The sequence below is a fragment of the Aedes albopictus genome, chromosome 3 (genome assembly GCF_035046485.1).
Source record: "Aedes albopictus strain Foshan chromosome 3, AalbF5, whole genome shotgun sequence".
Taxonomy (NCBI): domain Eukaryota; kingdom Metazoa; phylum Arthropoda; class Insecta; order Diptera; family Culicidae; genus Aedes; species Aedes albopictus.
In genome coordinates, this window is record NC_085138.1 from 391,884,248 (window position 1) to 391,910,169 (window position 25,922).

The 25,922-nt window shown below is 38.5% G+C and overlaps 2 protein-coding genes across 5 annotated transcripts; one reads left to right on the forward strand and one right to left on the reverse strand.

The window, feature by feature from the left end:
* Positions 1–1,783: 1,783 nt before the first annotated feature.
* LOC109421146 (uroporphyrinogen decarboxylase) lies at positions 1,784–3,812 on the forward strand. 4 transcript variants are annotated; one of them, XM_029875417.2, is made up of 4 exons: positions 1,784–2,034; positions 2,164–2,339; positions 2,531–3,118; positions 3,212–3,812. In XM_029875417.2, exons 2-4 carry the CDS (start codon positions 2,172–2,174, stop codon positions 3,677–3,679), a joined length of 1,224 nt encoding a protein of 407 aa, XP_029731277.2. In that variant the 5' UTR covers positions 1,784–2,034; positions 2,164–2,171; the 3' UTR covers positions 3,680–3,812. The 4 variants fall into 4 exon arrangements, with proteins under 4 accessions (XP_029731277.2, XP_019551184.3, XP_019551185.3 ...); XM_019695639.3 differs by lacking the exon at positions 2,164–2,339 and having other exon boundaries at positions 1,785–2,034; XM_019695640.3 differs by lacking the exon at positions 2,164–2,339 and having other exon boundaries at positions 1,785–2,022.
* Positions 3,813–13,653: 9,841 nt separating this feature from the next.
* Positions 13,654–25,354, reverse strand: LOC109410554 (large ribosomal subunit protein eL31). Its single transcript, XM_029875418.2, has 3 exons — positions 25,209–25,354; positions 24,694–24,933; positions 13,654–13,963 (listed from the first exon to the last, which is right to left on the reverse strand). The coding sequence occupies exons 2-3, from the start codon at positions 24,915–24,917 to the stop codon at positions 13,813–13,815; spliced, it is 375 nt and encodes a 124-aa protein (XP_029731278.1). The 5' UTR covers positions 24,918–24,933; positions 25,209–25,354; the 3' UTR covers positions 13,654–13,812.
* Between the last annotated feature and the right edge of the window lie 568 nt (positions 25,355–25,922).

Here is a 25,922-nt window from a genome sequence, read left to right on the forward strand (position 1 = left end):
TTCGTTTAAAATATTGGTTCTTCAATAGCCTGGTTGTCTAAACAGTTTTAGCCATGATTTATCCCATTATCCGAACAAAGTTCCGAGTCAAACCGTCAAACTATGACGGGCTGAAGGTGTTTATTTGACAAGCGAAAAGTACATTGTTCAGGAGCATTATGCTTATCGATACATCCCGTTCTGGACTGCATTTCATCGCACTGGATATGGGCAGAATAATACACTGGAAAAGTGTTTCACACTTCTGAATAGTTTAGATTTTACGTTTGACTTCAAACAGAGTAGAGATAGTTTTAAAATAGTATAAGGCAATTAGCTTAAGGTTGTTCAGTCTGTACAGCTATAAGCTGAAGATGGTGAAATAAAATAAAAAATAACATCAGCTTAATAAGATGCAGACAAATGTTTTGTTAAACTCCTTTGTTAAGGAATCAATGCTTGTCGAATAAATGTCTTGTTAAACTTTTGAAAAGTGCGTTAATTTATCATTGTTGATACCGATGAGGAAAGTCGAACATTGACTATTTTCTCAATTGGAAAATCATTTAAACAGTAATGTGTAGAGCATAATTTTAGTTCAGCTATCATTACCATTATCAAGTAACAATTCAGCAAGCTTGCTTGTTTGTGACTTGCAATTGTTAGTTGGGTAGTCCTCTATGATTTTTTTGATTTTTAATTCCATATATGATCATATATCCACGATCTCTAGGGAACGTTAAAAAATTACGTCCAACATTTGGGGGAGTGGGGGTCTAGAAAAGTGTGACAGTATGTGTATTAGGTATAGGAAATAACGTGACAGAGGGGGGGGGGGGTCTAGAAATCCCAAAAAATGATGGACGTAATATTTGAATCTTCCCCCAGCTCTGGTTAAATTTTCATTGAAATCGGAGACGCTTCGGCCCAAACTGTTCGATAAATTAAAAAAATCCCCTGTTGCTTGAGCAAAACATTGGAAAACGGTGTTGTTGTTTTCTCCAATTTTTTGTCTTTTCATCAGCACAGCTTTCCAAAGTTTTGCTCAAATATCATCAAATTAGGCAGGGAAACATAAAATCCACGCTTTTTGTACCTTTTCCTTGCAGAAACGGATAATTCACCTTTTCACCATACAAAAATTCAGGTCATTACTACAAGTCTAGTACTACACCGAACGTGCCCCATTCCACGTTTGATTTTCACAGGTGGGAAAATCCTAAACGTAACCCGTACCCTGGCCTGCAAATATCCATAGGTATCGTGAAATTTTTTTTTCTCTATTGCATGAATATTACCTCGTTGTTAGTTCCTCATAAACCAGAAGCGGTGAAAAAGTCTTCATCTCTTGAACCTGGACTTCAGATTCTGAAAAAAATAAATAAACGAACAAAACCGCTTGTGGCCCCATAAGCCCGCATGGCTTGGTTTCCCCTATACACAATTCCAACCGGCAGTTTGAAACTTGTTCTGAAATGTTTCAACTCCGAGAAAATAATATTTGACGAAAACGTATCTTTTGCAAGTGCATTGTAACACCCCCCGTACATGGGGTCAATTACAACTTACGTAACCCTCGACTTTCGTTTAAACTTTTCATACAAAAGTTTCTCCATACAAAATGTAAATCATGAATGGGAATGATGTTACGTGAAGGAAGAAAATGCATGAACATAACTGTTACGTACTAGGTTACGTAGTGTGTGATGACTCCTTGGTCCGTTTGTTTTTATCCCGATCTCACGTTCCACCGTCTTTCTTCGTTAAGTCATGTTGTGAGAAGGAGAAACGTCAACATTGCGTCACGGTGACTTTTCAGTTTCTGTTTTGCACGTCGCCCTCGCAGGTGCACTCTCTTTCTGTGTGATAAGCGAACATCGGCACAATTTTCGGTGATAAGTGTCCTATTAATTTGTTTTAATTTAATTTCAATCAACGTAAGTTGAAAGGAGCATCATCTTTAACCTACGGGGCACGCTTTTATCTGGACATCCTACATAGTATCGCAGCGCGCTCGCCAGTCACGGAAGGAACATTGAGATGGTCGGTTGCAAGGTGTGATTATCTTTCATTCGGTTTTATTTATTGCACAAACTTTTCTGTCTTTCGAACTCTTAGTTACGTATTGCTCTCTTTATTAAACTCTGAACATTATGTTAATTGCACTGGACCGTTTTACAATAGTGCTCGGAATGTTTTCTACTTTGGTGTTTCTCACGCTGTTCCTGTTCTTTTGCACCTCGTCCATATCGACACTGTCAACGACGGTGGCGGTGGACGGAGGGGACGTTCCTCTGCTGCCACTGTCGTCGTCGTCTTCAGATCCACTGCTTACTGCGGTAGTGGCAAGCGGTGGTGATGTAAGTACGTTTGGGTAGCGTTGTACATAGTTATCAGTTTTCGTAGAAACCCGCACCCATGAGCATTCGAAATTCGAGATCAACTATCATAAAAATGTATTGGTCTAAATCTTTAACGTTATTCAAATCGCAATCGCATTGTAACTATTCTCATCTAATCCACCGGAACTAATTAATAATTCCCATTTCAGGACTTCCCACCGCTGAAGAATGATAACCTGCTTCGGGCGGCCCGTGGAGAACTGGTGGATCGCGTTCCGGTGTGGGTGATGCGGCAAGCCGGTCGTTACCTGCCCGAGTTCCAGGAGGTCCGTGCTAAGCATGACTTCTTCGAAGTATGCCGAACGCCTGAGCTGGCATGTGAGGTCACTATGCAACCACTGCGCCGTTTCGATCTCGATGCTTCCATCATATTCTCGGATATCTTGGTCATTCCTCAAGCCCTCGGCATCGCCGTAGAGATGCACAAGGGGGTTGGACCGGTCCTACCCGAACCACTCGTGACACCGGACGATTTGGAACGGTTAAACACAACCGGATCTATCGATCGGTTGAAATACGTTGGCGATGCCATCACGATGATGCGACACATGCTGGACGGAAAAGTGCCTTTGTACGGATTCACCGGAGCTCCCTGGACCCTGATGGGGTACATGATCGAAGGCGGTGGCAGCAAAACGATGTCCAAAGCTAAAGCGTGGCTCGAAAATTATCCTGATGCCAGCCAGAAGCTGCTCAATCTGCTAACCGATCAGATTGTTGAGTACTTGTTGATGCAGGTTAGTGTAACTTTCTAACATTTGGTAGCAAATAAACTTCAGAACTTCACTTTCTAGTCTGTAACAAGTCTGTTTTTTTGTTTTAAATTACAGGTCAAAGCGGGAGCTCAAATAGTGCAAGTATTTGAATCGAGCGCCGAGCATCTCACAAAGGAGCAGTACCTGACCATTGCCTTGCCATATCTGAAGCGGATTCGGGATGACCTTCACAAAAAGTTCACCGAAGAAGGTGTCACTCCCGTGCCCATGACACTTTTCTCCAAGGGAGCCATGCATTCCCTGACGGAGCAAGCCCAAACCGGTTACGACGTTATTGGACTGGATTGGACGATTGATCCCGAGGAGGCACGAAAATTGGTGGGACCGAACGTGACTCTACAGGGTAATCTGGATCCTCAGGATATGTACAAATCGCCGGAAGAATTGCGAGAACTTGTGCTGACAATGGTCAGGAAGTTCGGAAAGCATCGATACATTGCCAATCTGGGCCATGGAATCACGCCACAAACGCCAGTCGAAAGCATGAGTGTGCTAGTGAAAGCCGTGCATGATGCATTGTAGAATGCACCTCTGTTCTATATAATGTGTCTTAATTATGTTGGCTATTATGTTCAAAATTGTGAAACAAGTTGCATTTTTAGCACGACGAACAAGTGTTAGTAAAAGGAATACAATTGGTAAAGGTAGAAAGAAATAGCTCCCTTCATTGAAAAAGAGACAAAAGAGAACAATCCTTGATTGAACAGGATGACTTACGAAAGCAATGCTAGTTTGCGAAAAAAAAACAAAAGGTATAAACTATCACCAACGATTAATATGGTCCTTATGATGGTAGATATTGGTTTAGCAGAATTGAAAATTTAAAGATTTTCGTTATAAAAATTTCGAATTTCAAAACCATGTTTAACACAGGCACCGTCCATAAACTATGTAACACTCTAGGAGAAGTGGGGAAATACAGCCGAGCGTTACAGCCCATATAACGCAATGCTTAGGTTTTCATACAAAAATGCGGACGGGGAGAGGATAAAAAATGTAAAGTTTAGCGTAACGTAATAAATGGGAGCTGCCACTCCACTCAAACAGCTGGTCAAACCTGGCCGCCCGACCAAGCTACTCGCTTATGCCGTTGCTGTAGATCAGTATCTGGTCATTAGACTGAAGTACGGTGCAAGCATCATATCACATACAAACAGACGTAACACTTGGAACATTTTTCAATTCAAATCATAGTCGACAAAAAAGCTACAATTAATAACTGTGGAAATGCTCAACGAATACTAAGTTGAAGAGAGGCAGGCCAAGTTACAGTGGGAACGTAAATTCATCAAAAAGAAGAAGAAGAGTAGACTCGAATGTCGCGCCCCTTCCTGTAGCCCATAGGGAATTATAAGAAGTTGTCAGTTTCAATTTGACACACTCTTTCTAATTCTAGGTTTTACCACGACGATGCGAAACAGCGCACAGTGGGATATAGATGCAGAAGTTTAGAATTTCTAAGACTCTCTAACGCCTTCTAACGGATAAACCTAGAATCAAATAATTCATTATCGGACAGTTCTTGATGTCCTGATCAACTTTGCCACAGACGGATTTTTTTCCATTAGGTAGTCTTTCTCGAGATATAAAAGTTTAAAAGTTTACGTAGTGGATAAACCTAGAATCAACTAGATAATAATCGAATAGCTCTCGATGTCCTTTGCCGAACTTTTCCGAATATGAAATTCTTCTATGCAGTCTTAATATGTATCCTGTTTGACTTGATCGAATTAGTGTCAAACTGATGTTTACTCTTTAGTTCATTACTTTCGAGATACAGAAGTTTAGAATTTTCAAGACTCACGAGTGACTTTTAGCGGAAAACCTCAAACTAGTCATTTCATCATCGGATAGCTTTTGATGCCCTGATAAACTTTGTCGAAATTCTTATATGTAGTCTTGTTCTATAGATACAAAGCTTTAGAAGACTAGCGCCACCTAGCGGATAAACCTATACTGCATTTTTTTGCTATTATTCAGCAAACTATGCTGATTTTTGTGTGCTGATTGCATTCAGCAATTCGAATTACTGGGTTTCAGAAATTATTTTTTGATGACCTGGTCAACTTTGCCGAAGACTCCGCACTTAAGGACAAACGTCTTGAAATCCTGTTCCAACAGTGCATGAGAACTTCAGGGCACAAACCAATGAGAGTCTAATAGAGGTGGGGAAGAAGATACTTCGTGTGCGTGAGATCCGTGTCTGGTGCAAAACATGTCACTACTACTACAAGCAAAGCGAGCTCCCATAAGAACGCGTGTCAAATAGTGACGTCACTATTTGTGTTTACATTTTTCATTGCTCACTAATACAAAGCCATCTCTTCTTCTTCCCCACCTGTAATATACTCTCATTGGGCACAAACTTCAAGAAGCAAGCATGGACCACTGCACGAATTTATGCTGGCCTGCTTACTCGCACAGAAAATTTGACGTTTGAGCGGTGCCGACACCTCTCAAACGTCAAATTTCAAATATGTACTAAATTACGTACTACCGGAGAGTCAATCACTTCACGACCGTTCATAGTAGATTTCGACTCGCAACACAAAGCCGTTGCGGGATGTAGAGAGCTTCTGGATAGAATTTTCGTGAATCTTAAGAGGGGTCGTACACAAATTACGTCACGCCCTAAGGGGGGAGGGGGGGGTTTTGTACAGCGTGACGACCCTTACAAAAAAAAGATCAATTTTTGCGTGACATAATTTGTGTATCACCCCAGGGTGTCTACTCGTTTACTAAAATAAAATTCCCTGATTTTTCCAGGTCTGAGAAAAAATTCCAGGTTCAGAAATAGAAATAATAACTAGCAGTAGTAAATTTACCATATACCCGGCAGAAAAGAATTTTGCCGAATTTTGTAAGAAAAAAAATGGTGGCGGCATTAGTAGATTTATTTTTGGTTGAACTTCTAGCAGAAATGGAACAGCTTCAATAACTTTCGGCGGATTTCAAATTAAATTTAATGCAAAAGTCTATTGCAATTATTTGTCAATTAATAGGAAATGTTAGCGATTTTTTTTTTTAACTTATTAAGATGCTGGTGAAAGCCTTCAAGAAATATTGACAAATATTTTGTATAAATCTATGATGGTATAAGATGATAATGTGTTGTAGAAACATATTACGTAATCAATTCTCCTCAAAAAATCTCACAGAAAATCACAAAATGAAATAATGAACTTTTTGCAATATTTCATTAGAAACTGCATGGGATACTGTCGACATTCTTGAAAAAAACCTTAGCAAATCTGAGTCCAAAAATTATTCGATAAGTCTATACAGAAATGTCTATCAAGAATTCGCTTGTTTTAAGTTCCATAAATTCATATTGAATATTGAAAAAAAAAAAACATCTAAACTATTGTTTAAAACTACTCCTACAAAATCCAACATTTTGCGGAGCCATTATTATCTAGAAGTTTTATCAACTATTCCTTTCAAGGGATTTGTTAAAAATTTATTTCTAAAAAAAATCTCATGATTTGTAACGAAAAAATCTATTAGAAATGACTTAAGCAATTACGTCAGGCATTTTTAACCCGGGAGCGGTCGCGTCGTGTACTGAGTACACGCACCATGAAAAATGCACGCATGTGGTACACGCAGAAAAAAGAATTTTAATCATAAATATTTTCTGTATTGCTTCAATAAAAATGCTGCATTATTTGCAGGCCTATAATATGCTTTTATTGATTCTATTTGCATCGTGAATTTGATTCAACAAAAAATATTGTTGAATTTGACAGCTACGGTAAATAGCACGTAAACTAGTATTTTTATTGTTTTAAAAAATATATCTTTTGGAACAACAAAAATAATGCTTTGAAACAACAAAGTTCATTTGTTGATGCAATAATGCATTTCGCATTGAATCAAATTGTATTTTTTTCATTAGAATGATATATTTATTTATTTTCTGCATCAGAAAAGGAAAAAAAGCAAAAAATCTAAATTTATTGTTTATTTTATTTTTGATATGTATTTTATTTTACATGCTAGCTTCTTTTTGGTATATGATGCAGATAAGTGCTTTCTATAACGTGGTTGGTCTTCAGCAGTCTCTGGAAGCAAATATAACAAAAATGAGCAGAAAAATAAGCGATAAAATGTAAAAACAAAAATTACCTATGATAATCCGCTTGTTCGATACTCGTGTTTTCGGCTGCAGATTCATAGAATCAAACCTAGAATATAACAACAGTTCGCTATAATAAGCCATTAGTAGTGAAATAATTGAAGGCAATCACTTACCAAAGTTCTTGAATTAGTTATCCACTGCTCTATTGTGGACTACTCTTGGTGCCATTATTTCCACTTTTGCCGATTACGTTCGAAATTAAAATGGCGGTATCACGTCATGTGCTCAGAACATCAATAATATTAGCGCTTTGTTTTGAAAAAAACTCTAAATTGTTTTAACTAATAAATTTGTTAAAACAATAAGAAAATGTTTTTTGATGCAACAAAAACTATTATAGTTTTGAATAGCTTTAATTTCTTTGCGTGTACACAGCGTGAGCGCGGCGTCGCTGCAGGTAGTCTAAGACACGGCTGCTCGAGGGTTAAGGGGGAAATGAGTTTGGATTTTCTAACACATGCTTGCTAAATTTTCTCACATGTGTGAGTTTTCAATTGGCTTCTTTAGTGGTGTTGAGATAATTCCATATTCGGAATCTGCATGCCAAACTGAGCCGTAATCCAAATTTTCATCAATTTTGGAGCCCGGGAACCTATTTAAAAATCAATTTGAAATTTGTATGGGAGCGATTTGTCGAATCACCCCTCGTCGCATTTTGTACTGAGCGGAGCTGTCAAACAGTTGCCCAGCTGTCAAAAGGTGATTTAAAAAAATCTCTTTGAAATTGATTTTAGATACCAAAATAAAGTTCTAAAAATCTGAAAAAAATCATAGCGGCTCAGAAAAAGGTGCTCTTTCGTTTAAAAATAAAAAATCATTGAATTTTTCTTAATTTAAAAACCCAATTGAAGATGAAGAAATACTCGAATTTTTACCACTATCTGATATCGAGATATTTTAAAATTTGCTTCAACGCTTGCTCAGGACACTTACCTTTTCATTGAGACCAAGAAACACAACATTTTCACAATATTTCACTGCGAAACTGCTATTTTATAAATTGTGCGCTATCTTTTCCAAATTCCCCCCCAACGCACACCAGCTCGCACCATTCCACTACCCGGATAAAAACTAACCATAGGGTATTTGGTGAAAACCATTCCTGTACCATACAGTGTACCAGCTACAATATAGTGTATTGTAATGGAATGGTTCGCTAAAAGCTTTGCACATTGGTAGCTATTATACATTTACATCCGATCTTTATGTAACAATATATTATACTGTTTTTCTTACGTTTGAACCATTCACTATTCCGAAACAATCTTTTTTCGTGCATTTTTAATTTTTTATTCAGTTTATGATTTTTTCCGTGCTTTGTTTTGTTGATGTCCGTGACATTTTTGTTGCAAAGGAAATGAAAGAGAAAAAAAGTGAATAAGTTGAAACATCTATTTAAAGTCAATAAAATGTTTAATTAAAGTGGTAAACCAGGTGTCCTTAGGACTGCATATCCAAGAGATATGGTGGGCTAGGTATGTAGAGTGCGATGAGAGGAATACGAATGTAGGTCAACCCGGAAAGACGCAGGCCAGATTACCGTAAATCAGTGGATGAGTTCAACACTATTCTTTCTCTTCTTCTCTCATGTGAAATTGCCTTGTACAACAACCGAATTAAATGCGATTTATCTTTGACAATTTTAACATAAGGACTGGACTGGACACTGAAACGACTTCTGAAATAAGTTCGTCTTCGCTTTTTAACCTAACTTATAGTTGAATCGAACTTGACAGTTTTCTCATGAGTTGTTATGTACACATTTCATAGTTCAGTCAAATTGGAGCCTCAATATTGCAATAATGGTTAAGCACGCTGTAATGATACTTATGTACCTCGTCACCCACTTCATGCAACTACATTAGTGGTCTAATAACACTTAGCGCGCTAGGCATAGTTCCATCATGCCGCTCAAAGTGTTGCCACAAATAATGCTTAGTTTGCAAAACTCGGTTATCTGGCTGGTGGGACATGGGAGCTTAAGCTTCAACTGTTAATGCAATGAGAGGCTACTCAGACTTAGACGAGTTTAGGTTAGTTTGGCTAGAACTGCCATTATCGAAGGAACATGACGAGATAATATAACATTATATGGTTTATCTAATGTAAAACAATACAACATAACAAAAGAGAAACATTCCAAAACCATGATTAAATTTATAACCAGTAGTGAAATTACAATTAAAAACAATATATTTACGGTACATTTTATTGTTTGAAACCATACGTGTACCATACAATGTACGGTATATTAAAGCCCACGTATCAGTATTTCGAACAATTCATTTACAATAAAATGTATGGTTTTGTAAAAAAATATATATGGAGAAAAATATTTTTTTATATTGTTACGATACTTAACAACCCGTATAGTATATTGTAAAAATCTCATTTACAATTCACTGTATGGTGTCTAACATTACATCTTATTGTTTTTGTATTTTTCATTTTTACAGTGGTGTTTATTGTAACAATATGGTTTTAAATAGTACTGTTACAATTCAACATTCGGTTTTTCTACTGTATTTTTTATTCGGGTAGCACTATCTTACCGGGAACAGTCTCACTTTCTAATTGCCTCTCGAAACGTAATTGCTTCCATAATCGAAGTGTAAAATGTTTTACCGGCTTCACAAATGGAATAATATTCACTACATCACGAAAAAGTCCGCGGCGATAGCCACACAATCGCGAAAACTGCACAAAATCGTTTTTCACTTTCCAACCGGCGCGGTATTTACTTCCATGTAGTGCACATACATGGTGTGGCTTTCCTTGATTTGCTGTTTCTTTTATTCTCCCATTGCCTATGCGTGCATATTTCTTGCGTCATATGCACAGCGTGATAAACTAGTTGAAGATGGGAAAGAGACAAATGAAATGCACTAACGAACCTGCCTTATCTCTTAGATAATTAATACATAGATTTCCCACTTATGCAACAAGCTGGCAACAAAACAGCAGCGCCTACAAGATGACGGCGGTCGACGGGTTAACTACACATTTGAGCTGCCCTGCGCATTTCAAGGCGGTGATTTTAGAAATTCATCAAGTAGTCCAATAATGCCTAAGCAACCAACAAAATAAACAAACAATTGCAACAGGTAGAAAACGTTTCTGTCAATTCTAGATGTGCAAGCACCTTACTTTTACACCGGAATCCTTAAAGTTTCATTCGTTTCAACAGGTTTCAACCCGTTCAAAAGGACCCCTCAAGAATGCCAAAGCGTAAGTAGATGATTTTTAAAATATTTAAGAAAATTCCAACATAGTAATAGTAATTATTTATTCACAGGTGCTTGAATGGCACATCGACGACAAAGCGGCCAAGGGCTGAGGCACTATTCTTGGTGCACGACGTGTAGTTGAATTGAGGCTCTGTATTGACGCTTCTCTACTTCAGCGTCCAAAAGTGCATATATGTTCATTGTTTGTAATAAATTTGTTTGAACCATTTTTTTGTATACATTTTATATTTTATTAGACTGTTTATAATGACTATTATAATATGGGAATGTCTTTTAAAACGCCATATACTGGTTGGAAAAATTTGCGTGACACACCAGAGGAGTGCCTGGGAGTGTCCTTCTTTAAATGCTTTAATGTGGTGGTCATTCGTTTCAAATCAGTGCATCATTTGTGGCTGTTCATAAACCACGTGGACTATTTGTGGTGAGAGGGGGGGGGGGGGGGGAGCTGGCCAAAGTCTATGCTCCATACATATTTCCGAATTTTTGTTTGGACAAAAGTCTAAGGGGAAGAGGTGATGGGGTTGGGAGTTCTGACATGGCCAAAATTGGGTCTACGTGGTTTATGAACATCCCCTTTATAGGAAGCCATTATCGGAAAAACCCGACAGCCCCTTGGTCGACTCCGCACCGCAGTTACTCGCAATCTTTGGCACCCTAGTTCACCATCAACCAGTTATCCGGAATAAGTTAGGGAAAATTCGACCAGACGGGCTTGGACGACGACGCACGCTGAATAAACTTCGGCGGCTACTCTATCAGCCGAAATGTCACTACCAGTCCTGGGCTCTGAATCTGCTAGAAATGGCCTTCTCTCCTGCAAACACTCTCCTGTATTGCCCACACTGTCTTGGGACCTGAAGCATAAGCACTGGATTAACAGGTAGAAGTCTACACTAATTATTCCTTTTCCTACACAATCAATCGGGGTCAGAAGATTTTTCAACGCATCAACCGACATCCCGAATAAGTTTGACGAAAAATAGATTTATTTGTGACAGCTGTCAGTTGATAATGCTTCAGGAAATCAATCAAGTGTGCAGGGCAGGTTCATAAAAATGCGCACCCCATTTAGGAGGTTTACTTCACCCGTCGACTAACAGATGGCGTAACGCGCAGTGAAGCTACTCACATGCATACTGCGATGCGTTAGTTGGACATCTATGTATTAATTATCTAAGCTTATCTGCACATCCGCGTGCAGGAGTGTTTGTTTACTCTCTGTAAAGTCAGTAGGCGCTTTCACCAATACTTATAAATTGTGAGTTGAACCTTAAGGAATGTCAATTCAACTAAAATCCTCACTCTGGGTGATTTTCTTGAAAGTTTATTCATACATTCTGATAAAGATATGTAAAGAATTCCATCAGACATTTTTCCGGGACTTCTGGGTCTCCATTTGATACTTTAGAAACGTTGGAGTACTGTTTATAATTTTTTTAAGTTTTTTTTTTCTTAGCTTCTGATTTCAATTATTAGGATTACGGAGAATTTTTCTAGCTTCTTCAAAGAACGTCTCAATGCACTTACTCATGATATCCTTTAGAAAAAAGTAAGATATTTCCTAAAGGATTTCCTAAACGAATGCTTTAGAAAATATTGAGTTTTTTTTTTCAAGAATCAGGAATTTCCAAGGGGATTTCCTTCTAGAAATTTTCTAAAATCTACTAGTAATAAAAAAAAAAACTCGAAGCATTTCTGCTGTTTTTGAAAATAAAGCTATTAAGGAATTGTTAGAAATTTCTTTCCAGCTTCGGTCACGAACTCCCTTCGAAAATATATAAAAATTAACTCCATGAGTTCTGATGAATCTTTTTAAGAATTGCAAGCAATGGTTATACATATTTCACCAGAATTTCTTCATGATATTTGCATACCAAGGTTTAGTTTAGTTTAAAAGTTTCAATAAAAATTCCTTTCCCCCCCAAAAATTCCCTGATTGACTCCGGAGTTCCCTGATAATTCCAGGTTTTTTCCAGGGTAAATGAAATTTCCTGATAATTCCAGGTTTTCCAGGTAGTAGACACCCTGACCCCAGAACGACACAACAGGTTCATTTTCTTGGATTCTGCTTCTTCCGGGCTGTTAGATGTTTCCGCTTCTGTTTCCATCGTTCCTTACTGCAAACATTACAAGTTGGACTACGTTCTTATCCTACAAATTGCACTAATAATTTTCAAGATAATGTACGACTTTCACTTATCTAGCTTAGTTGTCAGTTGTCAAATTATTTCTAATAGTAGTTTCAAGGCTATAAGCTTCGTTTCGATTAGGCTTGCGTGTGTCCAATTTAAGTGTAGCCCATCGAACAAAATTTGACTGTACCAGAAGCACACGTTAAGGAGAGTCTACTTATTACCTAAACCGACGTCTCTAATACTGCCGTGTGCACCATAGTTGTTCCATGTTAATAGGGATTCCAATAGAACATGGGACAACTGGTCGGCGTTAAGTGAGAGGGGACCAAGTAACAAAATTGACAAAAATTAGATTTTCAAGGCATTTGATTAAGAATTACGTTAGCTACTTGGAACATTCACCCGATTTTCTTAATTTTACACTTAACGAGAGTTATAGCACAATTTTCTTTCGATTGACTGCGAAAATCACGGGGGTGCTAAGGTGATCTGATTTTGTTGCCGCTTATCATGCACAATCAGACCTCACCAATACTAACATTCACTCAATACAGCAGCGGGGGCAAATGAAGAAAAACGCACCTTGTCCACTTCAGTCAGAGTGGACTATGTAATTTACATTCACCGCGTGGAGAGTTGCCTTCACAACTCGCTCACGACTTTAGTATACGTTTGCGACCCCAATGTTATTCGGCAAACTTTCAGATAAAACTACAAGGTTAAATTCATCCATACATTGTTTTTAGATAACGTGCTTCTGAACTGAGATAATAGCAAATGAATGTTAATCTTTGCAAATGAATGGTCGCACCCTTGGCGCCAATGATAGAAACCCTGTACCAGTTATGAACACATTTGTTAATTTGGGTTCCACTTCGCACTATTTGCATGCATTCCTTATGGGATTAGCCATAACTTGTACACTTAAAGGCAATTTTCGGATCTTCACACAAAACCATCGCGTAACGATTTTAATTTTTTTCCACCTGGGCTTTTCTTGTATTTTTTTCACATCTGCTCTCCTCCGATCTTTCATTCCAACTCACAAAAACGCAACAAGTTGAACCATCCGACTTACGCTATCCCGGACAGGGGGTACTTATTTTGTTGTAAGTTAATTTACAGCATCTAATCCTCGGTCGATTCAACGTTCTCCGTCTGCAGTTCCTTGAAAGTGGACACCGGCACGTAGGTGACCAGGGTGTACAGCTTGTTGGGCGAATCCTCATCGTCGTTGCGGCGGCGGGACAGGCGCACACGTATGCGGAAGGGTGGGTTCCTGGAAGGAGAAAATTAGGACATATAAAACACTCATATATTCATATCGGTAAGAAATCCTCGCAAAAAATCATGAAGTCATTCTCGATAAAGCTTCTAGATAATACTTAAAAAGCACCTCTGAAGAGGATCCCAGACTACCATGAGGACTACCGTGGGGAAGATCTGAACAAAGCTTGAGCTTGATTAATTGGTCATGGATGCTACACTCCAGTATCGCCTGACCAGCTACACTCACACAAGGAACCAATGAGATATCTGCCGGGGTTTAAGCAAGCATTCTCAGTGTGTCAGTGTTGAGTTGATGATCTTCTATTTTTAGGCGACAATGGCGCCTGCCACGTCAGGTTGCAGATTAATGTGGGAAAGGGGAAGGAAATGATGATTGCAATCGTTTGTATTCACATCAAACCGAATCAGAGGCGTCTCGCGACTAGCAGACTGACCTGTTCTACAGATTACTATTTTACTAAAAGAAAATACTTTAGAGTTATTTTATACTATGCTTGCTGTTTTTTATTGTTTTAGTATTGTGGTATTTAACATAAGCTGATTTTTATCTTCTTGTTTGTTAACCATTTTCTGAAAAATATCTTCCGCATTTTCATCGCAAATAAAGATGCGATTCGCATTCTGATGCGCCTTTGAGCGACTTTCGAAGTTTGGTATCTCACATACTGTTAGAAAAATCCATTTTCGGTGGAAGTCATTTTCTAACGTTCTTCACACACCGACGATACTTATTTTTTTTTCAATCATGTCCATTTCCACCTCCATAAATTGTTTTAGCTCGTATCATCTGCCCATGATCGCATATCAGTCCCATATTTGCTGGGTTTCCTATTCATATGGGACAATTATGCGATCATGGGCAGTCATGGCCTCGAAGTTAAAATTTGGAAACCGTTGCCAACGAGCTAGAGAACATTCGGCACCCCCAGCTTCATCCACGCTGGGTGTAATGCATAACAAGCGCGCACGACATTGGGTGTGCTATTTAAAATGTGCTCTAGCTGCGCAAGTTGTTCTCAGCCTACGTAGAACGACAAACCGAGAAACCACAGTCCAAGCTTTCATTCATTTCTGGTTTTGCTACACACATGGAAACTTTCCACTGAAGAAGCTCTTTGCGTTTTAGCAGTGTGCCTCTGGTATCCATCGCTTTTTTCTCTAAAGAGTATACCGAGCAGCATGCTAACAATCATTTACACACATTTGAGAACCTGATCGGTAAGCATAGCTGGCAAAGTATTTATTTAAATTCTGTGCAAACAATGTTCGTTATTCCATTTTTGTAGATATTTTTAAATAATCCTTTAATTTCCAACAACGATACAACATACATTTTTTAGCATTCTAAAACTGTAAATTTTCAACATGATTTTACATACTTTAGTCGATTGCGCTTAGCGTGCGTGTACGCGTGAGAAGCAGGCGGGAAGTGAAAAATGGGAAGAAAAGTTGACAACGCTGCTGCTGGTTCTAGACGAGTAGGGAACGTATGAGCGACAGAGTAAAGTGAAATGAATTCGAATGAACACTGCCATTCGGAGGCAAAAAAGTGAGAAAACTGTTGGTTTGGGAACAGCATCCATCGTTCGCATGAATCGGGGAACCGGTGGCATGTAGTTTCGAAGAGTCGAGCAAGAGAGAGCTGCGAAAGGCTGGCTCTCGCATGCTCTTGTTATATGGTTTCTGCCGGTGGATGGCTTGGAGTCGTCTTTCGTTCTTCATAAACCGGGAACGATGTTAGCGCCTTGTATGCATGTTGTTATGGGGTATGTGCGGTGGGAGTTTTAAATTTAGTTTATTCTTTTGGTATATCTACTTAAAGATTATTTTGCGAGTTTTATTTTCAGCCTATACCCGTTCCAAGAACAGGTCGAACATGTGGACGAGGCGCCTCTGGACCGAATATACCTCTGCATCTGTACAAATTCATGCGGATGTCGGAGTGTTGGTGGTATATAGTTGGCATTGGCACAGGGTTTACACATTGGTGTGTGGATGCAAGAGTGAGAAAGCAAGTAGATAAAAACAGGCCAAACATTTCAATAGGTCCTATCTGCAGAAGAGAGGCTCTCTTTGTTCACTTGCTCTTTCAATTATTGAAATGTAATGGTACACTTTTCAACTATTTTTGCAGTACAAGTCAAAAGACTATTGCACAGACAAACAGACGTCTCACTCTACTCACTTCTCATCGTTACTCTTTTCAACGGTTAGTTCAAATATTTTGTAGTTCGCAAATCGCTCGGTCACGGCGCTCGCATTGTTTTTGCTCCTGTTTGACGTTTGGTCACTACTGCCACCTACTGAGTGGTTTGCGTAACACAGCATGGTTAGCATTGGGCGATTATGTTTTCGTAACGATGCTTTTTATCGCAATTTGTTCCAAGTGATACGTCTGTTTGTCTGTGACTATTGTTTTGACCATCATTCAATGCAAGGAGACAATCATAATACAAATAAAGAGATGAGATATTAACTAAAGAGAGGGAAACCAAAGAAAGCCTCTCTTCAGCGGATAGGACCTTTAGACATTTTGGCCTGAAATATACAAAGTAGGAGGAAATGGACGGGCCAGGGATTGAACCCAGGACCTTCTGCATACGAATCAGAAGCGGTAGCAATTAGACCACCAAGCCCGTCCTACCTTGAGGTAGATCTGAACAAATCCGTAAAAAATCATGCAAGAAGAATGCCTGAAGATATACATATTAAACTCAATTACCCAAAGTCGCATTCTGAAACTTCCCAAACAAATATTTTGAGAACGGAATGCTGCATAAAATTAAAATTTTTGACAGGTTATTGAACCAACTTAGACTAGTATTCAGTTTAAATTTCGTTCGCCAGATATTGCGCATTTCCCACCCCACTGGACCCCTTTCGCAGTTAGTGTAAGTGCGGGATCGTGAATAAAACTGCGATTTTGCATCGAATCGTGTCGGTGTCTTCTGCGCACTTATGCATTACAAAGTGCTGAACGAGTGCGCAGAAGACACCGAAACGATTCGATGCAAAATCGCAGTTTTATTCACGATCCCGCACTTCTACTAACTGCGAAAGGGGTCCAGTTGGGTGGGAACTGCGCAATATTTGTTAGGGAAGCAGCAGAACATGACTCCAGATAATCGAAGCCGGCATATACCAGTTTGGCTTTCTATTCCGCAGAATCGTTACTTGTATGCGTATTGTATCTATGGAGGAACTCTTACAAGAATATTGAGGTTATTCAAGAAAATATACTGAAAGAATTCTAGAATTTTAACGTTTACAACCTTTAAATGATTTGACATCAATGCGGACAACACAAACACGAGTTTGATGAACAAATTTGAAGATTTCAATTGCGTAAAAAAAATTCACGTGCTCCGGTGGGAATCAAACCCACTACTCTCAATTTGCTAGACGGACGCTTCTTTCCTCCAAGCTACGGAGTTACTTGACCATCTATTCTTCTGCTTTGACATACATGCACAATTCACACAATAAGGATAAGTGACATTTCAGCACATGAACACTAGCGTGAATTTTTCCATACACAAAAATGCACGCTAATTCAAAGGCTATTCAGATTGCACATGCAAATATTACCCAACTGATTTGGGTAAAACGGCTAAATAATGATAAAACTAACAACCGGGGTAAGAGTGCACACATTTTCCCCCAAGTTTCACAACTACATCTACAAATGATACACGCACACATTTGAATGTGATTACCACTATAAAGACGTGTAAATATTCATCTAATTCCATCAGATAGGAGATTTGGCACGTGTTTTTGTTGAGTGCATGGATGTCAAAGCATGACCCTTTTCATTTGACGTCTTGAATCAGCTGATTGTTCGGGCGTTTGACAGTTCTTCTATGAAGAAGATGACACGTTCGTGTTAGTGTTAGTGTTCGTGTTGTTCAAGCTTTGTAAACAAATGCATGCACGGATCTGTCACATGAAAAGGCCTATTAAGAAGTTGTAATTTCTACTGCAATCAGTTTTTTTTTTACGCGGAGATACGTACCGCGTAAAAAAAACTCAGTTCAAAATTTAAAAAACTGCGTAAAAAAATCATTTCTCGACGAATCATGCAAAAATAAGACGATGAAAAAAAATGTATGGAGTTTTCATTTACGTGGCCGTGTAAATGAAAACCGTGAAAAAAAAGACCTGACGTAAAAGACTGACTACTACTAGATAAGTTGTAGTAATGAGCTGAATTATTGTATGGTTAGAAGGTAAATAGTCCGTTTCTTCAATGAAATGGTATAAAAAAGCGTGGGTATCTTGATGCATGCCTTTTCCTGGGATGCTAACAAAAGGCTGAATTTCAAAAGGCTGAATGCACAAAAGGCTGAACACGAAAGGCTGAAAGTAACATAAGGCTGAATTTCAAAAGGCTGAATGCACAAAAGGCTGAAATTGCAAAAATGCAGGAAATGAGTTATAGTACTTCTTCTTCTTTTTTTTCTGGCGTAACGTCCCAACTGAGACAAAGCCTGCTTTCAGCTTGTATACGCATTTCAACAGTTATTAATTGAGAGCCTTCTCTGCCAATGACCACTTTGCATTGGTACATATATCGTGTGACAGACAGGAAGATACTTTATGCCCGCGGTTGTCAAGGAATTTTCCATTACGAAAAGTTTCTGGCCTGAGGGAGAATCGAACCCATCACCCTCAGCATGACTACTCGTTCGCTAACCAGATCGGCTACATATATGAGTCCTCGTCATAGAATGTGCTTAGTGAAGAGTGCATACCAACTAACACAAAAAATGACTGATGGTATTTCAATTGGAGATTTTTCCTTCTTTGAGCATGAGCTATTCTTTCGAGTCATGCTGTTAAGGAGATTGGTTGCCATTACAGCTGCCAACAATGTGATCAGAGATTTTTCCTTCTTTTAAATATATGCTATTCTTTGGAGAAATACTGTCATAGTTATGTAGGCGATCAATAATGCATACTTTAGCGCGGAAAAACAGTCCTAACGCTTTCCGATTTCGAACATAGTAACGGAAGCATGTTCGTCCAATGAACCATCAACCAATGAGAGGTAGTGTGCGTCAAATGTAAAACTCAAGCAAAACCAATGCAAGTGTCAGGGCTGAGGGGTCGGATCATTATATCAGTGTACGATATGAATAATTAGAGTGTTATGTCTGTTTGTCTGTGATGTTAGTGTTGCCTTTAGGCTCGTATGACTGCCTTTAGGCTCGCCGTTTGAAAACTAGTCGAATCATTATTTCAGCCTTATGTTATTTCAGCCTTTTGACATTTTCAGCCTTTTGTGATTCAGCCTTTCGTAATTCAGCCTTTTGTTATTTCAGCCTTTCGTGTTTCAGCCTTTTGTACGTAACCCCTTTTCCTAAATGGATGCTGTTTGAGCAAAACATTGAATTCTCGCGTTACATTTGAAAAGGGCCTACCTCAGAACGTAAACATTGAGAAAAATCGATGCAAACATTTTCCATCACATTTCCTATTCGTATTTCACAGTTTTCGGATTTTTCAACATGCTTTTCGTTTTAATGACACAAGAATAGATGTATCTATGCTTCAATAATCAATTTTTCATTAAAAGTTATCAAAAAAGTATGAAAAATTATAGATAAACATGTTAAGCTAATTTGAAAAGTTTCACCCGGTGTACGCCTTATTGTGAGTCTTTCTAAAATTTTCTTAGCGTGGGTTGGTCCCCCGAGTGAGTCCGTTGTTGACATCGTATCAAGGCATGGCCGTTTTTTAAAGAAAGAATTCTCGCTCTCGGCGCTCGGGCCGAGAGCCGCTCCGAAACTTTTCGGTTGTCGGCCCTTTAAACGAGAGGACCAACAAAATTTTACCGTTACTAGCCCATTTGGAGCACGGGCTTATGAATGATTGTGAAAAAAAAGCAATGATCAGCCGTTTTGAAGGTGGGGTTTATTCTGATAAGATTTACGGTTAGGCGGGTGATGTTTGCACAGTATGTTACTGTTGGGGGATGCTATGGAAAGGTATCAAAATCGATTTGTTTACATTTTAGGGATAGGCCCTTTTCAAATGTAACGCGAGAATTACTGTGTTGTTACGCAGTTACCCAAAGTTTTGCACAAATTAGGCTAGCAAAAATTCCCGAAGGCTCATTTGGAGAATTCTTTGAAAAAACCTCAACAAAAAATCGTAAATAGGATCCAGGGAGAAATCCTGGCAGGAATATCTAGAGATATTTCTGAACATGTCATTGAAACATTGAGAGGAATTCTTGGTGGTTTTCCAGAAAGTATCCTTGCGGAAAATCTAAAGGAAATCCCTGAAGTAATGCTTGCTATTTTTTTTAAGGAATGTACTGTCTATCATCGCATATCAGTCCCATATTTGCTGGCTTACCTGTTAATGTGGGGCAGTTTAGCGATCATGGACAGTATATTAAATATATAAAAAAAAGGAATGAAATAATCTGCAGTTTGCCTGGAAAAAAATGGGGAAATCCCACGGTTAATACCGAGAGGAATTAGAATTGGTTCCCTTATTAAGCATGTGGCTCCTATTTTCTTCCTACGAAAAACAAAAGATTAAAGCGCTGTTTGTTTTGTTTCTTTTTTGTATTTTATGTTAAAAGTGAAGCATGGAAACAAAAAGAACGGAATCGATCGGTGCCGTAATCGCTTGTTTTCAAATAGGATGAATTTGGGAGCGTGAGATTACTTATGACACTCATACCCTAAAAGAAAATCTTGAAAGCATTCATGAAACATTCCTAGAGAAAAATGCTGAAACTAAACATGTTGACATTTTGAAAGGAATGCATGAAGAAAGTACCGAGAGGAAACCCTGAACAAATCTCAGTAAGAGGCTCCAGAGATGAATATCGGGGAAGTCTCGAGATAAATTCCGAAACGAACTCGGGTGCAATCCTGGAAGAAATTCCATGAAGAACCGCGGAAGGAATCCCTAGAGGAACCTTTGATAAAATCTAGAGATAAAGTCATATAAAATCCCGACGTTAGAAAGAGCCGAAGTGGCTAAATCGCTCGTATTCAACAAGACCATGCTGAGGAAGTTGTGTTTGATTCCCAGTCGGTCCAGGAACTTTACATTATGGATATTTTCATAGGCGCCAAGTTAGGGAGAGGGGGCAAACATGATTTTATCGATAATTGCACAACCCTAATTGTGAGACAAGCACAATGATACACTTAACCACTAGGCTAATTGGAGACCCAAAAAATTTAACATATTATGGGGAATGCCCTTAAATTACGTAACGCTTTCAGGGAGAGGGGTGTGTTAAGGTCTGATTATCGATTCAAAGTCAAAATGTGGATTTAATGCCGTTGCTAATTGGTGTTCTTATGTTATGTCCATTATTATGTCCGTTTGTTGCGCATTTTATTTCGGTAATTGAGCTTTGAATGACTCTTAATTGGCTTCTTAAGCGGTGTTGAGATAATTCCATATTCTGAATCTGCATTTATGATTTGTCTTTATTAGAGAGACTTTCAGCCCTTGGCTGGTTCGTCTCTTCTGAATCTGCATGCGAAACTGAGCCGAAATCCAAATTTTCATGAATTTTGGTGCCCGGGAACCTATTTGAAAAAAAGTTTAAAGTTTGTATGGGAGCGATTTGTCGAATCACCCCTCGTCGCATTTTGTACTGGGTAGAGCTGTCAAACAGTTACCCAGCTGTCAAAAGGTGATTTCAAAAAATCTCTTTGAAATTTATTTTAGGTACCAAAATAAAGTTCTAAAAATCTGAAAAAATCAGAGTGGCTCAGAAAAAGATGCTCTTTCGTATAAAATCAAAAAAATGGATACATTTTTCTTAATTTAAAAACCCAATTGATGATAAAATCTATCTATCTATCTATATACAGTGCGAGAAATAAGTATAAAGACAGAGCCGTTTTCCATACAAAATAATCATGTTTAGGGATCAAAATCTCTTTTTCTAGCGATTCGGTTGTTATGGAATTTTGTCTGCAACCTTAAAATAACTAGAATTTTGACTAGAAATATAAATCATCATCCATGAAAACGTTTATATCGATTTTTCAGATTCAAATAAATATAAAGACACATTTGTATATGGAAATAAGTGTCTTTATATTTATTTGAATCTGAAAAGTCGATATAAACGTTTTCATGGATGATGATTTATATTTCTAGCCAAAATTCTAGTTATTTTAAGGTTGCAGACAAAATTCCATAACAACCGAATCGCTAGAAAAAAGAGATTTTGATCCCTAAACATGATTATTTTGTATGTAAAACGGCTCTGTATTTATACTTATTTCTCGCACTGTATATATAAATGAGTTTGAAATCCCTTTGAGGCAACAAAACTCACAAACGGCTGAACCGATTAGGATGGCTCTTGCACGGTTCGATTCGTTTTCATGGTGGCTGTGTTTATATGTAGGACAAAAAGTTACGAAAAGTAACAAAATTGAAAAAGAACTGATTTTCTATGAGCTGGGAAGGAAATCAACACGACCGAAATGAAATCAATCTAGAGTGCGGTGCTACAGTTTCTTACCGATTTTGGCAACACGAGGTGAATTTTATGTTGCCAAATTGGGGTGTTGCCAAAATCGGTAATTTTTTTTTGTGGATTATTTTGAACTTTTATACGTCAATTTGGCTTATATTTTAAATATGGACTATTCACAAGTTATAAAACGATCCCTGTAGGTGACGTTCATAAATTACGTCATGATTTGTAAAATTGTTGATTTTGAAAAAAAATATGAATTTTGATTTTTTAAAGAAGAGTAAGGCTAAAATATAAATACATTAACAACTACAAACGATTTTACGGTAAAAATTTTTGGTCAAAATTTTTTGTTGCCAAAATCGGTAAAAAATTGTTGCCAAAATCGGTAAGAAATTGTTGCCAAAAACGGGTGTTGCCAAAATCGGGAAGGAAATGTTGCCAAAAACGGGTGTTGCCAAAATCGGTAAGAAACTGTATTTTGAGCTCAACAATTGCCAAACCATAACAAGACGGCAAGACAAAGTTTGCCGGGACAGCTAGTATGTAAAATAAAAATATTTCTAGTTTGATCACTGCCCTTGTTTTATTACCTCAAAATTCACTAGGGGATTGTTTAAATCGAAATATTAAGATCCATTTCCAGAAAATTAATTAGACGATTCTTTCTTGAACTTTTTTTTTATGAATTTCTTTTGGGGATTCTTCCAGGAAATCTTCAGACGCTACTTCAGGGGTTTCTACAGGAGTTAAGCCTGGGATGCAGAAATTCGAATTAACCCTGCAGGACGCACGCCTTGTAAAAATACAAACATTACAAGTCAAAGATGTTATTCAGCAACTCCCTGGAGGAATTCTAGAAAGAACTAATGCATGATTCCAAGAAGGAATTTCTAAAGGATTCCCACAAGAAACTTCTAGAGGATTTTCAGAAAGAACTGCAGGAGGATGTGCAAAAGATACTCCTGGAGGATTTCCAAGAAGAACTCTTAGAATATTCATAGCAGGAATCTTTGGAGTTTTTCCAATAGGAACTCCTGGAGAATGCGCAGAAGCAAGTCTTGTAGAAAGCGCAGTCATATCCTGGAGATATTTTTAAAATGATTATAAAGGGAATCTAGCAAAGGCTTTTGGATTTGAAGTATGCAAGACAGAAGTCCTAGAAGGAACTCCTGTACAAATACCAAAATGAACTTCTCCAGGAATACAAGATCCCAACCTATGAAACCTATGAAGAAATTCTTGGACAAGTCCCAGAAGGATTTACTGGTAGAATTGCAGAAGGAACTCTTGATAAAATTCTAGAGAATTCCTCAAAGACTTTTTGAGAGAATCCCAGAAGGAACTCTTAGATGAATATCTAAAGGATTTTTTGGAGGAAAAAAAAGGAATTTCAGAAAATAAACATAGAATTCCGGTAGGAAGTTCCAGCAGGACATTTAGGTGAATTTTGAAAGCAATTATTGAAGTGAATTTAAAACAATCTTTTATCACATAATAAGTTCTGTTCCCTGGTGAAACTCCTGAAGGAATCTCCATAGAAATTCCAGTAGGACTTAAGAAAGAGACATCTGAGTTAATCCCACGAGGAACTCCTGAAAAATCGCAGTCAGAAGAAACTCTTGGAGAAATTAAACAATTGTTTTAAAAAAACTTCTCAACGAATTCCATGAGGTATCTAAGGCAAATTGTACGAGGTAACCTATATAGAAACCCCAGAAACATTCTAGGAGGGTTCTCAGAAGGAACAACTTGAGGAAACCTGGAAGTAGTTCTGCTGAAGGAGTTTCGAGAGGTCAGATATAAAAAAAATCCTTGAGATTTCCTAAACTGCCACCACTCGCATAACAGTCCCATCTTTGCTGGGTTTCCTATTCATATGGGACTGTTATGCGAGTGGGGGCAGTAAATTTCCTAGAATCTTCTAAAGGAATCCGTGAAGATATTACTGGTATCTTTAATCATACAAATGGAGTGAAAGAATTCCTTCTGGGAGAAAGGAAACATTTGCTATCCATTCGTTAGACATAGGCAAAACATAACATTCACCAAACAAATAAATTTGCAGACAGTAGGTATTTCAGCCAACAACTAGAACAATAGTTCACATCGACACTAGGATCAGCTGAATTTGGTTCAGGGAAAATCATCTGAATGCATTACGTATTCGCTCATCGCAATCGTCAACACTGTAAACACACCTAAACATCGGTAGCCCTCTTATCACCTACCCACTCCGGTTTCCAACTCACCTGATTCCGCGGTGCCACAGAGCCTTGTTCAGGCGGGTGTCAATTCGCACGTCATTGGTTCCCATCTCCTTCTCGGCGAACTTGCGCACGATCTTGACGGCACGCGGGGCGCGCTTCTTGTAGCCAACCTTGTGCAGGCGCCGGTTCAGGTTGATGGTGCACTCGCGGGTCACCACTTCGTTGATGGCGGATTTCGCCTTTTTCTCCGTCTTGGTCTTGGCCATTGTGTGGATAATTAAACTAAAACAGAAAGCAGAAGCACATTAGTCCGGCCAAACGTCCCACCGACAAACGGGAAAGCGGTGATGAAAATTGAGCGGCACAGTCCCAAGACCAGGATTTTGACAGGTCCGATAAACAAGACCAAATCGATGTACACAAAACTTTCAACACTCGAATTTTTGCACAAAACCGCCGAAAACTAGCACAAATCCTATATGGCCTAGTAGCGCAGACATTCCGCTTTCGTTTCACACCATTTTCACCGAAAATATCGCACAATTTCTATCACTTACAGACTGAAAGCTTTTAATTAATCGAAATGTGTTCCTAAGCAGTACGAGATGCCGGAAACGAAAGAACGCTTACGTGGAATTTTGACAGCTCGTCGCCGCTGACAGCTGTCAGTTCGGAGGAAGGCGTCGGAACGAAACGCAAACTTTTGAAGCGTCGCTTTCGGAGGTTCGTGCATCGGGGCGAATGCGTTTTGTTGAGGTTTAGGTATTTACTAATGCACTGAGAGAAATAGTAAGGGCTTGTTTCCTAAATTCCACGAATGAATTGCGTACTTTCATTTCCTTCTCACTCGTGAAAACGCCTGCAATAGGGAAGATTCATTTATTACGTCAATCGTTTTTCGGGATTTCTAGACCCCCATTCCCCCTCTGTCAAACGAGTTTTATTAAGTAAAAAGAAAATCGGGTTAAGTACTGTCCTTTGAATTCCACTTAAGGGTCTGTGTCAATTGGCAAATTAAAATTAATTTTTACTTAAATTTGACAGTTCAACACAAACATGACAGTTCTCCTAAGGAAATTATTATCGAACTGTCAAGTTTAAGTGAAAATTAATTTTAATTCGCCAATTGACACAGACCCTAAGAATTTGCATCCTTTGACAGATACGTAGTTCGACCTCAACTGTAAGGTCGTCTTCAGTGTCTTGTAGGGTCTTGTACCATTTGGGCAGGTGTACCTATTTTGGGCACTTGCCGCTATAACTAAGTCATT